This window comes from Anopheles stephensi, chromosome 2 (assembly GCF_013141755.1).
Source record: "Anopheles stephensi strain Indian chromosome 2, UCI_ANSTEP_V1.0, whole genome shotgun sequence".
In the NCBI taxonomy this organism is placed as follows: domain Eukaryota; kingdom Metazoa; phylum Arthropoda; class Insecta; order Diptera; family Culicidae; genus Anopheles; species Anopheles stephensi.
This window is the reverse complement of record NC_050202.1, coordinates 54,063,854-54,082,804: the sequence shown is the minus strand read 5'-3', so window position 1 is coordinate 54,082,804 and position 18,951 is coordinate 54,063,854. Positions and strand designations below refer to the sequence as shown.

At 45.9% G+C, this 18,951-nt stretch overlaps 1 protein-coding gene across 7 annotated transcripts in view; it reads left to right on the top strand.

Annotated features, from left to right (window-relative positions):
- Positions 1-18,951, top strand: part of LOC118502758 (disheveled-associated activator of morphogenesis 1) — a 94,270-nt gene that overhangs the window by 72,017 nt on the left and 3,302 nt on the right. For all 7 annotated transcript variants that reach the window (XM_036035333.1, XM_036035334.1, XM_036035336.1 and 4 more), the window contains 2 exons: positions 10,099-10,449; positions 16,840-18,921. In XM_036035333.1, the coding sequence (XP_035891226.1) occupies positions 10,405-10,449; positions 16,840-18,921 (2,127 nt within the window). In that variant the 5' untranslated portion in view covers positions 10,099-10,404. The remainder of the gene's footprint in view (positions 1-10,098; positions 10,450-16,839; positions 18,922-18,951) is intronic.

Below are 18,951 nucleotides of genomic sequence, written 5' to 3'. Positions count from 1 at the left end.
CCATGCCCAGCACATCCCTTGATTAAGGTTCTACTTCTTATTCTTTCTTGGTACTAAAACTTCAAGAGGAGAGGCCTGCTCGATCTTTACTAATACCTCGAAAGCCGTAGCAAAGTAGTCAGCACTGCGTAGGGGGAGGCGGTCGGGATGGGATTTAAATCCCGATCCTGCCATGTGAAGACCGGCGCCTTAATCGCCGCTGCCACCGGAACGCCCCAAAAGTTAAGGTTATTCTTGGTTAACTCGTAACGATATAGTACCTATGAGGTAAAAGTCCTAGGTCCCTTGTAAGCCTTTGTTACATTAGAAGTCTGATTAGATTCTGAAAAGAATAGTCCAGAAGTGAGAAGATGTTGCAAAGATCGATACAGATTTTATCTTTCATCTGGAAGGTACTACTTCTTGAATCAGGGATACAACTAATAGAGCCAGCAAATCCACTATCAAAGCCTCTCGACTATTTTGACGATAGTTGGACCAAATTTACAGATGTTCTTCTTTGGTTCTATTGCCTCAACAAGGTGTGTCTGCCATTCATCAAAAATCAGCATTTAAGATTATTTTTGAAACACAATAAATATTGGATGAAGTCCTCTACTAGAGGTTTGGTCAAACATTTAAAAGGGTCGCTGCTGATCTTCGCAAATATCAGTTCAGACAAGGCAAACGTTTATCTGGCCAAGAATGTTTTTAACTGATTACACGGATGCTCCTTGGCATCCAAGACTTCATAACGAATGATATAACTGCGAGGCTTAGATTCCGCGTAAGTTGCTTCTGAATTAGAAGTGTCCTACAACATTGTTGGGCGGTCGGAATCTGTCCCTGGCTAGATTCTGAAAAACATAGTCTAGAAGTTAGAAGATGTCGCAAGGCTCGATGGAGTTGTAATCTTTCATCAGGAATTACCTCAATTTTTCTATCTTCTTCGATCAGCGATAGAACTCTAGGAACGAATAAATCTTCTATTGCAGTCCCTGTTGGAGACTTTTTTGACGATTGTTGAACCAAATCTTCTGAATTTGCCCATCTTCCAGGATAGTATTACAGCATATACGTCTTTAGACCTTTTGACTCCGTAATCTTAAAAGCGATTTTACGAAATCTATTTTAGAGCATCATATTTCAAAGAGAATTCCAAAGACCACCCGCTGCTGTAGCCACTTCCCGGAATACGAGCACAAATCGTAAGAAATCAAGCCTCACTTCAGTTCATCTTCGGCACATTAATATTCATTTGCTTGCAATGCAATGAAGGAATGCATCTTCTCGATGCTTCTTCATTAAGGCACTGTTGGTGGTAATAGAGGCTCAATTAATTTACAAATTGTTTCTTGATTCCCGCCTTTACCGAACCTGCAATGAATCAGTGAATCGCATTGCATCATATTTTCTAGCCTCCAGCAATAAGAGCTCGTTGGCTGAACTCAGGCTGCATTTTGCGCTTACTAAACGACATTGAGCAGAGAATTAAAATGAAAATATCGTGAGAGATATCTCAAAACAAAAATGTTCTATGTGCAACGATACGTCTGCTTAGCTTGCAGTAGGTCTTGAGTTTAGTCTTAGCAATTTAAGCAGCAAAATAAAATTGAGCACACTCCCCCATTTATGTTAAAGATATTGTTCAAATCACAAAACATCCGTTCATTATCGTCGCATTGTTAGCAAGCTTACAATACTAATCTAGGCCAAAGCTGTGAGTTTTCAATTCAATGTCGAAATGGTTTGTTGTCCAAAGGAACTGCTTCTTGTAAGCGATGGTGCTTCTTCGTTCGAAAATTTATTATTTTATTTGTTTTCGAATCTCGACCCTCTTTCGCTACTGATCCAGTTTAGAGAGAGAGATACCGAAGAACAACCCCATGCTTCATTCTCACGCCCTCGACCATTTGGTGCAGAACAGTAGGAGAGTCTAGTTTTCCGCTCGTCATCACCATTATGTGTAAATTTGCGCAAAACCAAACCATCACCACCATCTCCACACTGCTTTTGTTGATCCACTGTGTTTTCCCCCCTCGATTGTGTACAAAACGGTTCGGGCACCAAAAATCCGATCCGATTATCGCATTTACCTCACCGACCCTATTCTAGAGTTCAAACGAAACAACGAAGCTTCTGTGTTGTTGCGGAACGAAGATCGTTGAGAGAGAAAAATCCCCCAAAAAATCCCTTCCCCACTTTCGGTTTGCCCATCGCCGGAATCGTATGCCAATGTTTAACATTAATTTCACCGTTCGATGCTCTTAATTGGTCAGCAATAGCAGATCGTCTCCGTAGCCAGCAGCACCGTTCGGAAACGCGGGTCCATGCCAGTTCCAGTTTGGCAAACAAGTGAGAATTAAACCAACCACCCATTCCCAACGAACTGGCTGGATGGATGGTGAAAGAAGAACTGCATCACCTGTTTGTTTTTCTTCACCGACTTCTTCGGCATCAGCAATCGATTGCGATCCACGATCGTAAGATCACATGCTAATGGGTTGTTATGCTGTTGGGGGCTAAACATAGTACGGCGTGCGCAACGAAACAACGATCGGTTCGCTTCCCTCTTGCTGGTCTATTGTGAGAAACGTATTGGGAAATTTCACACCGGTCTGTTTACACGTGGTGGTTTCGGCCGGTGCCTTGGGTGCATTTCACTTTTTTTCTTCTCCCCTGGTCGAAAGGGATGATGAAGACTGTTTGGAAGAGAAATTTCAGTTTGATCCAATGCTCAATCAATCGGTGAGCGTAGCGAGATCGACCCTAAACTGTGTGAATAAATTATTTCTTATAATACAATAAATTGTCTCGTATTGGAAAAATAAACAACAAAAACATAATTTGCGTGTGCCGATACCGATAAAAAAGCCCCCCATGCATTCATTAACGAAATCCATTCCGGTGCCGCATTCCAGCAGCAGCAGCAACAGATAAAGAAATTGCGAAGGCGCAAAAATGCTTTACCCTGTTGGGCGGCGATTTGTTTACGTAACCACCGCGCGGAATAAGCGTGATATTTTCCGCTTTCCAAATCCACCCACAAGGTGCCACGAGTGACGAGGGCTAGGGGAAACGTGGTAGGAAATGTCAAAAAATTAATTTCACACGTCGCGTTAAATGGCTCTGTGCTGCGTATTTATACCATTTAGGTGTTTTTTCTTTCTTTCTCCTGGCGACGAACGAGCTTATAAAGGGCGGAAATAGCTCGCCCTCGGGTCCAATCAAACCCAGCGGCCAGTGTGCCTGGAGTGTGCTGAGCGAGGGTGTGCAAGGTGTCCACACTTTCGTTAACGATTACAACTACCTTTGGCAAAAACTCATTCGGTCGCATTAAGACGTGAGAATTAGTTGAATGCATATTTAGTTTAGATTTGGAATGGGTTTTTTTTTGTATTCAATTTATTTGAAGAAGAAATATTCGCTATTCGAAACACAAAAAACGGTTACATTCAATGTTGAAATTTGAAGATAATATTCCGGGAAGTTTATGTTAGAAATTAGAATGAAATTATTACTGGGTCTTTTCATGTATAATTATGATTAGTTTTGGTTTGAATTTTATAGCAACATGCAAGGAACAGGTTATGGCAGAGGCGATAACGGCCTTCACATGGCAGGACCGGCATTCAAATCCCATCCAGACCACCTTCCCCGTACACAGGGCTGACTACTTTGCTACGGGTAAAATCAAGTCACAGAAAGCCAGAAATGGCAGGCCGAGACCTCTCGAGGTTATAGTGCCAAGGAAAAAGAAGAAGAAAAAGATAAGACATTAGTGGGGCCTATGATGACCTAGGCCTGAACCATCTGAAAATTTTACTCGCTTGCTTCTGTCCAACAGTCGAGCAATTGAAACTTAGCCGGAAGATGCTTAATAAAAAACCGATACATACTATTTTTGAACAATGTTGGGGTTCTTGCACGACGTTTATCGCGCAGGCTCGTTTTAGCTATCAGTTTGTATGGAGAGCTAAGAGCATTTTAGCCACCAAGCGACACAGTTTATATACAAACTGGCATAGGTCATCATAGACCCCAGTCAGTCGTCTCGAGAACATCTCAACCAAGTCACATTGGATCTTGTGATCTATCCTTAACAATGGGGAGCGAGCCAGAGGTAGAGACGATGACGTTGACAGTCTTTACCAAACCAAGACCTGGATTCAAATCCCGTCGAATGCTTTCCCTCGCAGTGAGGTCTGACTATCCAACTACGTGATATCGATAAGTCTGGTAAGCCATTAGATGACAGGTATGATCACACAAGCTACATTAAGCCACAAAAAAGACTTAATGACTTTTGAAATTACTAAAATAACGCTTTCAAGAAATGCCTTCCAATAATTCGCGATTAGAAATATATCAAAATGATTCCTTTCGAATTATCTTAACATTAATTTCAACCATCTGTCTTGAAAGAGTCCAATATTATAGAAAACTCGACCATTTTTTACTGTCACATTGTCCTCATTGACATTGTCCTCTAGAGTCTGAGGGGAATAGACGAACTCGAAGCTTTACAAGCACCGAGCGTAATAGAAATTCATTTTTCCTGAGCACAATAAATGATCGTGCAACGTAACTGACCTTTCGGGATCTGCTCGGGTTCCGACTCCGTTTTTCAACTTCGAAACCAACACGATTCCTCGAGCACGCAACACATTAACGCACCCGCGAACCACAAGCTGCCATGATTGTAGAGTACCAGTTTGAAGCAAAATTAGCTTCCGGCGCCAGATCAAGCTCTGGACACACTGCACTTAGCATACGCTCACAGGCCATGGAACATATTACTCGCCGGACAACCAGAAAAGTAGCTTTTGCGGGCAGGTTAGTCGCCACTGTCGTCATCGGCGGCTGCTGCTGGTCACGCTTTTGCTATGTTGGCACCCTTTTCAGCAAACTAACAGCACCACACTTGTTAGCGATGCATTTAATTGGCTCTATTACGCGCGGCGACAGAAGCAGAAGAATTCGGGGTTTGGTTCAGCGTTTCAGTGCACCTGCACCCAGAGAGTCTGTCTCGCGAGTCGCCGAGCGTGTTGTGTGATAAAGGTGGAAAACGGTTTTGATCACTCTCGGCAAGCCTCAGGCCCCGTCGATTAATCGATTTTATCCACAGATCCGTGGTAGTGGTTTGCTGAGTGCGGGTACAGCAAGCGCCGGTACCGTTTACGGTAGTACCACTCTCACCGATAGTAAACGCATCCACCGAAGGGTGTCTATCGGGCAGGAAGAAAGGAACGGGAAATGTGGTATAAAATAGCTTCCTGCTGACCGTGCAATAGCCGGACAGTGTTTAATGCCTCGGTATGGTGTAATGACCTATTGTCGCTAATTGATTGCGTAAACAGGGACTTTAGTTCCTATTGGACCTTTCAACTAGACCTTCGGAAGATATTGATGCTTAATTCGTTTCAAGTAGAGAAATTCTTATAATTTCCACAATTAGCCAAGCCATCAGTAAGTAACAAGAAAGGCCAAAAACTAACCAGATGTCCTTCTCAAAACCATATCGTTGCTTTCCGCCAGTGTAAATGCATTTCCTCTAAATCGTTTCGCATCTGTGCGTCTTGGCGGCGTAACATCCTCATCACCTAACGCACAATTCACGGCCAAGGTTACACCGGCCACATCTGGTGATGATGAGCGCATAATTTTTGGGGTGAAACTTTCCCACCTTCATTTTCACCTTCCAGTCAATTTCCCACACACACACACACACATACTTTTTTGGCCAATTTTCCGATCTTTCGAGTGTATCGTTTCATCTTTCACTCGTTGACGGAAATTACTTCGCGCATTGAAAAATTCCACCCCCGGAAAAGGTCAACAAGCACGTCATCACCGGTATGGTGTGAATGATTGCCATTGAAGCGAGTGCTTTGTTTGGTCGCCCACGCGCGCGCGCACGATTGCACAGTACACACTTTCCAGCATGCGGCCGAGAAAGGTTAAATCAATACACCTTCTGTTGGTAGCAGATTACTTTCGCTTTCACACAAGCCGTCAGAACGTATAGCGGGCCCTTTACAGAAAACAACGTTGAACGTCGAACGATAGGGGCGAGTGGCCGTGCCACCGTGGTAGGCAAATTGAAATGGAAAGTGCTAATTTTGCAAAAAGTCGCACACTCATCGAAGGAGTGGCACAATTTGTTAGGCCTTTGATTCGCGCCCCGAATAAGGGGAGAAGGAAGTGGCCGATGCGTGGCGTACGCCCAGCGTTAGGCCTATCACACACACACACTTGGTGGACAGGACAGGTGCCAGGTTCGGGGGGGGGGGGTGCATTACCTCATCAGCATACGCAGCGAACCTGCAAGACTGCATGAGGTCAGCAGGCCGGTGGTTAGGCTTTTTTATGATTAACACACAAACTAAAACGGTGAACTTCTTAGGCACACTCGGGGGCCAAGCATCCCGAGACGAGCCCGACCCCGATTAAATTTATTGGTTTTAATCATAGGTTTTGTGTGTTTGTCTGCAAACCTGTCCGCAAAGCGATTTCTGGTCAAGCAGTGAAAGTTGTGATCTGAAGCGAAACAGGCTGCCTGGCTGCCTGTTAGCGGTATGTGTCGAGGAATTAGGTTTTGAATAAGAAAACAAGTCATTAGTCAATAATTCGTTGTTACAAATAATGTTTAGTTAAGTTAATGGCTCACTTTAAACGAAGTCGGTACGATCTAAACACGCGCGTATGAAGTTCTCGTGAGACAATTCAAGTCCAGCGATACGTCCGTGATTTTGAAGCAACTGTAGCTCAGAATCACGACCATCGTCCATGTGACGTTCTTTTAATGTCAGCTTATCTACAAAACAACCCAGTCTTACATCCTATTATCTTTACGACTCGCAGTAAAACTTGAACTTGTTGGTAGAGCATCCCTCCCTGGACCCTTCCGATACCGAACAACGCTTCACGGCGCAAAATAGTACCGCATTGAAAACAGATTTGTTTAGCCCGTTCCACCACCAAGATAACGGTAGCCAAATAAACTCCCCACCAAACAATTACCCTGCGCGAACACTCTCTGCACTTCATCATCACTCCCGATCCGTGGGAGAGCATCCCGACCCGCGTATCTGTAGCTGCTGTTTACTCAAACAACAACAAAACAACCACTTTCCTAAACCCCCCGTTTAGTCCAACGCAACCTGCAGCAGATAATACTACACCTTGACTTTGTGCACAGGTGCCCTAGACAGCGTCCACCAGCATCCAGCAGTGGGTTTGTTTTTCCGGACTTTCCCCAATCCGAAAACAAAACGAGCACACATGCACCAATGGTTTGGCGATTGTTTGCCCCCAAGACCAGGAATCTTTGGCCCATGTTTATATAGGCAACCAGGTCATCACCAGGGGTGCCCTTTCGCCAGGGTGACAAACTGTCACTAACTGCCGGTACACTCCGTACACTCGAACCAGCTGCATTCCAATGCGTCACGTGAAGGGTCACGCGCGCTCGCGACCAGGAAAGTTCCACGCGACATAGTTGTGTTGGTGCAGAATAGGACCCGGTTGGACGTGGTGCCAAACGAAGGTCAATGGTGAGTACTCAATCGTGCGATAGAGATACATTGTGCCTTTTCAATCATGTGAAGGATGGCCAGCAGTTTAAGAGGTGTGCCACGGCGCACTGCACAGCATCAAACAGTCGGAAGAATCTTTCACTAAGGACATCAGGTACCGATCGGTCGAGATGAAGTAGCGATACACATCCACCGTACGACCTTACCCCGTGGAGGTGATCATGTGCGATCCACTACAGGTTAGCGGCATGTTTAATGATGCATTCTTACCTCCCCCGGTCGGTAGCCGAAGGAACCGTCCCCACTTTCCAGGAGATCTACTCGCAAACGATCGTACCCGTACCGGCTAATGGTTTCCTTATTCAGCCGCTACGCAACGGTGCTGTGCTCTGATTTCTGAAACAAAACGTCACACATTTTATGGCCATAATTGGATAGACTGTAGACTGCGCCTTAGGTCCGCAGGCTGTAGTTGTGTGAAGGCTTTATATGCAAAATATACCCCCCAACTCTCCTGGCGGGCTTAAGGAGCCTGTTATCAGGAGTGCCGACATTGTTGAGCACCGGCGTCAACACAAAGTTGGCAGGGTAATGAGCGAAGCCCATTAGGGAACTATGTCCATTTAACCGTTTGACAGGTGTTTCCATTTGGCTACCACTAAACGATTGGATGATAATTGGCTAGGACGGTGCATGAGTTTTGACGTATGAAGATTAATACTAGGTTCGCGATGATGTAAGAACGGTTAGGTCCAATAACAGCGTTTGGCATAACTTACATCTGGGGCTTAATTAAATAATATAGTAAAATAAAAATTAAGATATTACGATAAATTCTAAATAATAATTCCTAAAGTTTGCCCTACTTTTAAGCGTGCTATAATTAAGCCATAATTGAATGTTAAAGTGGTTTTTATCTAAATAAAACATTTCGCAAGTAATTGTCCGCATTCCAGCTGATTATGGAGGTTAATGAAATACTACAACAAAATAAAAACTAAGATATTACGATAAACTCGTAATAACAATCTCTAAACTAGTTTTGCTCTACTTTTAAGCTAGCTATAATTAAGCCATAATTGAGCATTCAATCGACTTTTATCTAAATAAAACATCACGCAAGCAATTATCCGCATTCCAGCTGATTGGTTCTGTTTGTTTTTGCTCGGTTGCCTCCTATGCCTATTCTTATGTTGAACAGCATTTGGTACAGTTACATCACCTTCCAAAAGCGTGTTTAAAAGGGCACATGCTCTCAAGAAAACCTAAAAAAAAAACCCACTCTTACGAGACGAAACCCCATTACATCTGCTTCGGAGACAATTCCCATCCGCTACGAACGAAACAATGAATTTGTTCCCGAACCGGGTGAACCTACAAGCAAAAAAAAACCCATCAACACTGCTGACTCATCGATGATCTTCGACAGCGCTCCAAGCACCCGCCACATTCAAAAAATCATTCCCAACGACTTACAACAACGAGCCACTCGCGCACCACGTGACATCACAACAATGAGCCACTTTCTTTGCGGGAGGCACTTTCTTCAACGATTCAATGCTCACACACACACACACACAAAGACGTTACGCGACAGGTTTCCCTTTTTTTTTGAGCCCGTTTGAGGGGTCAACGGCTGGTTGGGGTCAGCTGCTAAGATTCACGCAGGATTAGGGAGATATGCGCTACGAAAAAAAACAACCTCCAATGACAAACAGCAACACACACCGATGTCATTTTTCACATCACATTTTTCGCGATCACATTATCTCGTCCCCTTTGGCCGGTTCGCTTGCATCATTCCTGAATTACTGTCAAACGATTGATTCTTTTTGAGCAGCGAAAGTGGTTCCGAAAATGGAAAATGAAGTCCGGACCAAGCCACCAGGGGAAAGTGAGGGGGTTGTCTAGGTGGAAGCTGTGGTTGAACCGAAACCTGTGGGGTTTGGCTCCCAACGTTCAACGAGAGATCAACAAGACGTGTTCCTCCCCCCAGAAAGACCCCGAGGGGCCCAAGTCCCCATTCAGTGATGGTCGTACCGGCGCGGCCCCGTAAGCGTAAGCATACACATAATTAATGGGCCATTTGACCGCAGGCTGGGTACCAGATTCGCACGATGCGCACCCTCACACCACCGCAGAGATGGAATGTGTTTTCACCTTCTGGACGTTGGGGCAGGAGGCACTTCGCGAGACGGAAGTGGCAGATTTACCAGACATTTGTGGATGCTTAAGTCCGTTCAAAAGCCCCTGGCTCGCTTTTTGACAGTCGACAGTCTTTAAATGGCTGCATAATTCGAAAAGCTCTGGCGAAGCATTGTCGGGTTTGATGAGGCCAGCAACAAACCAAAAAGAAACACATCTCATTTCAAGATTATGCAAACGACAAACCTCAGCTTGCGAATTGTTATCGTTAAAGTGTGCTCTTTCGGCCAGGAGTGTCGTGCTTAGGTAGATGGTCCTCGCTCAACTTAACGCGCCTTTTGAAATGTTTTTTTTGCAAAGAGAACGCCGTGCTAGCTAATGGTTATCATCGTTGCAACTAATTTCACTTTACCACTCTCCGCTGTTATCTTTCCAGGGTATCCCGACGTGCCCGATCAATTTGGCCACGTTGCGGACGCGGCTGCCCGATCTCGGCAGCTGGAGCCTGCCCCACATATGCAAGGAAGCGGTCACGAGCAGCGGCGGCACCACCACACCGGAGGGCACTTCCGGTAACTACAGCAGCAACATCACCGCCACGGCCGACGCCTTCTACCAGCCGACGGTGCCGGGTTCGCTACACACGGTCCCGGCCAACGGTACGGCCGTCACCGTACAGCCAACGGCCCAGCAACACTACCACCAGACGAATCTGCACAAACACTACAAGGCACACAAAAAGATGCCGGCCTTCCGTGGGCGCCGGGGCTGGTGTGGCTGTTTGCAGGTAAGCGATGCGCGTCCCATCTACCCGTACTAACGGTGCGCAAGTTAATACAATTACGAGAACTCGGGTGGAACACGCTGGTTGGGAAACATAAATAATGTTCCTTTGTTCTGCGGCACACCAATGTCACACTATCTTGTATCTCAGAGCTGGGGAAGCAATTCTAGTGTCAATCGCATGCATTGATCGTGATAATGCACTTTTTTAAACCCTCTCTCCTCATGCTATGCTGTACTTATGAGTATCACGATAGTATGTTTTTGATGCTAATCTATAGCCATGATTAGAAAAACATAACCATCGATAATTATTTGCCAAAGTACCCAAAGTTTTACTTTCATTTCTGGGTTCGTCGCTTGGTGAATTAGACTGCATAAAGTCTTTCATTTTTTCCTAGTATCAATTTTTAATCAATTTTTTAATCAAGTTTAAAAAAAAAACATTTTTAGATGAGCTTCCTCAACTCCCCAACTCTTTTGAAATTTTATTTCATGCTTGAAGGTTCGTCGCTTGCTGACATGCGTCAATGCAGTCTTTCGTTTTTATTCGAATTGTATGGCAAATAAATTAGTCCTCTAAACTGATTTTCTCCGCTCAACACACATCACGTTCCTAGCGACCAATCTCCTTTCCAGCTCACCTTTAACTAACCAAATTGAACCTAATTCGATTAAAGTACAACCATTATAGCTACAAACGATACTGTTACACACTGTGCGACCGGATCGGTTAAATCATCGGCCACTGCGTGAGCCGTGTGTAACGCTTCCAATTTATCGCCTAACATGGGCGTCGATTTATTCACCATTCGGAAGTACCACTCGCAAAGAACTCCCCCCGGGGGCGCCTAGGGGGACACACTGAGCAGCAACAAGTTCCGTAATCGCGTCGGTGCTGCGTCGCCACCGGCAGCCACAAGAAGTCCTGCGCGTACACGAACCCGTCGATTTGGTGTACGATCATTTATCAACCGATAGTCGCTCGTTACGGGTACGACGGGTGTGCGGATGGAAACTGCGTCCGAGTTCGGTCCAAATTCCACAAACACTTCCGCATCGGGGGCTGTTCACCACCCAGGAACCCGGTTGGAATGGAAATTTCGACACATGCGATAGTGGAGCTCACGGTGCAAGAATTACTTACCGGTTTCGAACGAGCTTCAGGCAGGCGTTAGACGGTTTCACTCTCGATTGATCATATCGGCTAAGCCGATCGATAGAAGCAATTTATCATGATGTTGTACATGATCGCGATATGCGCGCCCAGCGAATCGATCGTGCGTACGCCTTCACGACCGTGGAGGCCACTCTCTTCTTTCCAATCCCGCAGGATAAGGCACTTCCCATTTCTTGAGAGCATTTCAATTATTTGTAACAGTGATCGAACATTAGGAAGAAAGGTTCACCCGGCACCGGGCACCAATATATGCTGCTGATTTATGGCATGATTTTAATCGTTGTCTGCCTGCAAATGATTTACTATCTTTGGCGGAACACATTACTCTCCAATAGTTCGCATGCCTTGTGTACTTCCCGCGGAAGAGAGGACATTCTCTCGCGAACTCGATAAGATAAATGAGTGTGTTTATTAGTAATTAAACGGCACCCATGCTCGATAGGGCAGGCGGCCGGGAGTTGGTGTCTCGGTGTATCTTTCTAGCACCGAGAGCATGGTGTAACGAACGAACGTCTAGTTTTTATTTCTATTTTTAAACTACAGAGCATGTGGCTTTAAGCCGTGAGATCATAAAATAAACGCATGAGCTTTCCATGGTTAATTCCATTTTACGCGTGCATATGCTCGATGAGTAAAGATAATATTTTTATGTGCAATAAAATGGACACAAATCGGTTTACGATTAACGCGATTTTATGGCACTTTTTAAAGTCTCAAGAATTGATTAAAACATTGAACTCCTACCTAGAAGGACATTTTGAAATGTCAATTACTGATTTTGTTTTGGTAATGCAATGTCCAACCCCTCGTACAATAAAGCCTTAAAAGGGGAAGCTGATGATGTAAGGGATTGGATCCTAATGAAGCAATGCCATTCTGTTCGCCTTTCTCCTTCTCGTACGACCCTCACTGTTCATTTCCTTGGTAAGCGCCATACGCGCACATCCAATATGAGAGTTTACTACCTGGCGCAATTTATAGCGCAATTATCTTCTCCAAAAGGAAGCTCCAGCTCAGCAAGGAGAAGAAGTATGCCAAGATCAATGTATTGTTGCTGACCGTACGCAAATTATGGGAGGACATCAGTCATCACACCGCGCGCCACATAGCATTCCACAATTGGTGAAATCGATCTCCATCGCACTCCTCCGGTACTGCGCAAGAAGAAAGACTGACCCTGACCGTCAGTGATGTGACACAGCCTGGTTTGCTGAGGCCTGAACACCCCCAAGGTGTTTGTCCTTCGAAGTCGCTGACACTGACATTCGGTTACGGTTGATAAACAGCTTCTGAACGATGAGTTTGGATACGGTTGAGAGGATAATATTGTGACGAGCTTTATTTCGCAATGCATAATGCGTCTGTCCGGCACGGATGAACAATAAGGAAACGATCCTGTGTCGAGCCATAATTTTAAGCGCCGAAGGTGTTAATGCTTCGTGTGCAAGGTTTTCTTGCAAGGTTGTACCCCTTTTATGGGCTACAGGAGAGACCCTTATCTTGACTGTTTTTCTGCGTGGCGAATAATCGTTCAATATATTCCGTAATGTTAAATATCTTCTCCTAAGGCTACTGTGGTCGTAGGGATGTTCACGCTTCTCGTCGCCATGTTGCAGCATTGTGTAATGACCTCAACCGAGGACACTCACAATTTTTCCCCGGGACGATTGATTATGAGCGGGTTTAATTTGTCCTAGTCGACCTATTAGCACACGACAGCATTAAAAAACGGTGTTAATGGTAAGTGTGCGGCTGTGCGGTGCAAGGCTCTGTGCAGCGAGAGCGAGCACAACGCATTAAGGTTCGATATGTTTCCGGCAGCCCGTATGATATAATTCTTCGTACGCCGAATGGTCCCACGATACGGTCAGACGCGTAAGCATTCGAAGATAGGCAGCTCACGTCTAGCACTATTTTACGAATGTTATGTGATTACCGGGAGCAAAACTTTATCGACGGTTGTACTGTTGTGTGACGCTGCAAGGAACGCTGATTGAAACAAGAAAAGAGGTTCGTGTATGAGGTTAAAGAATATATAGATTAGCCAAGGAGACTAACACTAACATAATTGATTTGTTCTCATAAATATGGCTTGATTGAGCTTCACAATATACATCAAATTACTCAAGAATTAAAGAAATAACATTTTGGGATGATCCGGATGCTGTGAAGGGAGCGATATCGGTTTTCACATTGCAGGACAGGGATTCAAATCGCATCAAGATCGTCTCTCCGTAGTGAGGAATGACTATCCTACTAGTGGTAATATTAAGTCAAGGAAGTCATAATGCCTCTGAAGATCTTTTCAGGTTGTAGTTGCGAAGAAGAAGAGGAGATCGAATTTCTCAGAAGTCGTACTACTACAGCTTTAGGGCTAAAAAGCAAACAAAACGAATATCCCAGGCAGATAACTTGATGGCAACTCTGACACAACCTGACTAGGATATTCACAGACAGCAATACTGGACCAAGTCTTAGAAGAGTTATATTACAGCAAGAGCAGATGATTTACAGATACGCTCCAATGGCCGAGTTGATAGAGGCACCGGTCTTCAGACGGCTAGAACCAGGGATCAAAATTTCATCCAGTGCTAAGGAAGAGAGGATTGATCGTCGGATTCTGAAGAGCGGTGATTTAACCGAACTATAAGCAGTTTGAGGAGTCCGTACTTATCGATTTGATTAATTTGATTTGACTATCAGTAACACTTCCTGAACTCAACTAGCTGTTCCCAAAGGCAATATTTGTCCAATTTGGAATACAAAACAAAAAGTCATTCATAACTTTTGTCAATGAAGCAATTTCTACCCCATAAAACTAAACAACCACCCCAGAGACACCGCTTGTTTGACCAACAAACCTTGAAAGTTAATCGTAAAATATTCTAGACGTCTTATTATGACCGCAAAAGTTCGCACCACCACCGCCGCTCACTGGTATCATTATGAACATGAAAACAAAACAGCGCACCATTATCAACGATCGCTGCGACAATTCGCGACCATCGTCGGCAGACTGTTGGTGGAAATGTTTTAACAAGTAATCTTTCACTTTTGCTCGTTTTTAGCGAATTGGTGTCAATGACGGTCACAGAAACAAATGTGACTGAACAGTAAAATCAATTTCAACCAACCGAGCTAGCCATGGGAAACGATGTACTAGCACAGGAAAATACCAGTCTGGTAGTTGTTTTTTTTTGTAGCTTACATTTCTATTTACTCGAGCTTTCTCACGCCTACCGACCTTTCGGACTTGGTGGAAGTAGTTGATAGGACTGTGTTGCTCCAGTGGTACAGTTTTCTTTACGTTTACAGCTTGATTCGTGATTCAATCGTCATTACGCTGAACGATCGAAATATAGATCGATTTCCTGCACAAATTGAGCGAACAACATTCATCTAATGTTGGGCACGTACCTAATCAATCATAATCTACGGTTGGGGCCTAATGCTACTACTTATCGGAAGAAACCGCTCCGTTGATCGGGCGAGGGCGAATCCCACCCAAAACAAAAAAGGAAGAGGAACACGATTTTGATCGACTTCCTATAAAGCACCATCGCTCACGGACCTGTGTAAGGGCATCCAAAGTTCAGTAGCATCATGTTGCAGACGAACCTTTTCGCGATCGACCTTTACCATCTCCAACCCATTTTACAGACCTCAGGGAAGCAATAATACCCAGCATCCCGAAGTTTAATTCGATCGTTCCAATGCCGATTCCGTACGCTTTAACTCGAGCCATTTTCACTCAGCTATGCAATACCCACGAAAAATCGGATCAATTCTTTCGATTCGGGCCAATTTTACGGTTCTTCTCGGTTGCCGGACCGAAACGGAGCGTTTTTCATGTAGAGTAAATTTTGCAAATTGAATAATACTAATCATCCCGTGCGAGTGCGTCGGAATGGGAGAATGGGTTAGCCAGGAAGAGCTCTATTTGTATGGCATTACAGCATGAAAGGTTGCAAATAAACGCACCAAGAAGAGCTAAGCAATTCCAAGTATGGAGAATCGATTGTTGTTTGTGGCACCTTTGTAGACTCGTTGCAGTTTATTTAGGAAGCATTTTTAAAGCCAAAATATTTTATACTTTGTGTATATTTTTATGAGACACTCAGAATGCTGTTCCCGTGTAAGCTAAGTTGATAGCAACTTCAAGATATTATACAAAGTATGACCGCAGATAAACATTGAAAAGCAAGTGAAATAAAAAATGTAAGTTGGTTACTTAAAACAAACAACTTATCTTCACATACGCCTCTGGGACGTGGACTCGTCCCAAAGTAGACGATAGCCTGTTAGTCGTATTCAGGGAAGAATGCCTGACAAGTGATACTGGGCGAGCTGCATGAATACCAGACTTGAGTAAATTAAATGAGTGGACCAGGCACGTCAAAATAATACTACCGGACAACCTAGACCAAAATGCCTTTTGACCATCCACATGGGCTCGACCTAACCTGGGATGCAGAGATGATATTGGGTCGTCCGATAGAATTTGCCGCATTAATGGAGGCTAGACAACAGCTTCTCACACGATTGAACCTGGGATCACATTCCGTCCGAACCCTAGCTGGATAGCGTGGACTGACTATCCAGCTCACGTAGCTGTCTCAATAAGTCTAGTAAGCCATTAGATGACCGGCATGACTCAATAGATTTTTAAGCCAAGAAAAAGAAAAAGAAAGAGCCGAATTTCTCAACGCCTCAAGTGATCTTTAGCTATTGGAACATACTTTTGGATTATGGAATACTAATTCCTTGTAGAGGCGGCCCAGTGGCCGAGGCGCTAGCTGTGCCAACCTTACTTTGGTATATCTTCAGCGACTATACTGGCACTAATTTTGTCAACAACTTTGAACAAAATTTTCTAACCATGTCTATTCGGAATTCTGATTGAATACGACTTCATTTTTTATACCGATTGCTTCAATCAATCCTTGCACTGCAACATTGGTTTCAACAAAGCATCCTATAATGCAATTAGTTTACTGACAACCGAAAGTTAGGGAGATGCGGTTTTAGCGGAAAGTTTGTTTCTTGTTTTTCTTTTTCGGAAAAATTAACCCTTTTTCAATGGAACTACTGTCGAAGATCATCTTTTTTGTAGAAAAAATCTTTATGTACATATTCTTCAAGAAAGTTCGTATAACACCTCCGAAACCAGTTACCTGTTGGAAGCTCTTCTAATCCCATTTTTATCTCTCACAGGATGACGAACCACCCGAAATCTGTGTGGTCGAAGGAGTGTTCTCCCTGCAAACACTCACACCCACCCAACCGATGCCGGCCATCGACGAGCTGGACAGCAAGTTCGCGGAGCTGGTCGAGGAGCTGGACCTTACCGCACCGAACAAAGCGGCCATGATGAGCCTACCACCGCAGAAAAAGTGGCAAATCTACTGCTCGCGCAAAAGCCCGCTCGACAGTGGACCGAACGGTACACCGCTCCAAACAGTGCCACCCTCGCCCGAACACTACATCGAACGGTTAAAGGATATGGCGGTACAGCTGAAGGCATGCGCACCGGACGAATCCCCGACGCACGAGTACGGTCCCAAGATCGAGTCGCAAACAGCGCTGTTCGATGCGCTCAAGACGGCCCTCCGTACCTCGGCACACAGCTTCGTGATTCGGTTTATCGAACTGCAAGGACTGCCGGCACTGCTCGAGCTGCTGCAGGTGCTCGATATACGGGTAGCGAACAGTCCGCTGCACACCAGCCTGATCGGATGTATTAAGGCGCTGATGAACAACTCTACCGGCCGTTCGCATGTGCTTGCCCACCCGACCGGTATCGATACGATCGCACGGTCGCTGGCGGCGGACAATATCAAGACAAAGATTGCCGCACTGGAAATACTCGGCGCAGTATGTTTGGTGCCGGGCGGACACAAGAAGGTGCTAACCGCGATGCTCAACTACCAGGAGTACGCGGCGGAACGGGCCCGCTTTCAGGGCATCGTGAACGATCTCGACCGCTCGACCGGTGCGTACCGGGATGACGTCAACCTCAAGACGGCCATCATGTCGTTTATCAACGCCGTGCTGAACTACGGCCCCGGCCAGGAGAATCTCGAATTTCGGTTGCATCTGCGCTACGAGTTCCTGATGCTTGGCATCCAGCCCGTCATCGACAAGCTGCGCAAGCACGAAAACGATACACTCAACCGCCATCTTGACTTTTTCGAGATGGTGCGCAACGAGGACGAGAAGGAGCTGGCGCGCAAGTTCGACCACGAGCACGTGGACACCAAGAGCGCTTCGGCCATGTTTGATCTGATACGCCGGAAACTAAGTCATTCGCCGGCCTATCCGCATCTACTGTCGCTGTTGCAGCATATGCTGCTGCTGCCCCCTCCCAGCACCGGGCCGAACGCTCAGCACTGGCTACTGTTCGATAGGGTTGTGCAGCAGTTGGTGTTGCAGCACGAGGAGCGTCCTGCCAGTGACTGTCTCGATCCGGATGCACCCGGTGTGGACAAACGCTCCGAAACGGGCTCGGTTGCGTCTGCATCGCTCAAACTGCAGGATCCGGATGTAGCACCACTCTCGATCGATGTGCGCAAGATCGTTAAGTTGCTCGTCAAGGAGGAAGAGCTGGTAGCGGCACGCACCCGGGCCGAAGATCTGGAGCGTGAAAACTCCGAAATCACGGCCCGACTCGCCAAAAAGGAACAGGATCTCGACCATCGGACGCAAGAAAAGGAAGACCTCGAAACCTCGCTGGCCCGTATGCGTGAGCGGCTCGAGAAGGAAAGTGCCAATCATTCGCAGGCGGTACAGCGAGCCCTCAATGCGGAGATGCGCGCCGAAGATCTGCAGCATCGGTTTGTCAGTGAGCAGCAGGAACGGCTCCGGCTGGAGCGTCTCGTCACGGAGGGTAGCATTCCCGACGATCAGAAGGTTGCCGGATTGCAGGGAGCCAATTGTAATGGACAGGCAACGTCACCTCCACCACCACCACCACCAGGACCCTGCAAACTACCACCTCCTCCACCACCACCAATGATGATGCCTGCCGCACCGCCACCACCACCCGCACCCGGTGGTTTGCCGAAAATGGCGCCGGCCGGACCGCAGGCACCCGCCGCTCCCAAAGCGCCGGAAGCACCGAAGAAGAACGTTCCCCAGCCGGCCAACCCGCTCAAGAGTTTCAACTGGTCGAAGCTGCCCGACAGCAAGCTGCAGGGCACGGTGTGGAGCGAGCTGGACGATACCAAGTGGTACAACAGCATTGAGCTCGAATCGATCGATAAGCTGTTCTCCGCCTACCAGAAGAACGGTGTTGCGGTAAGTGATCGGACGGTGTCCGGTAAAGAC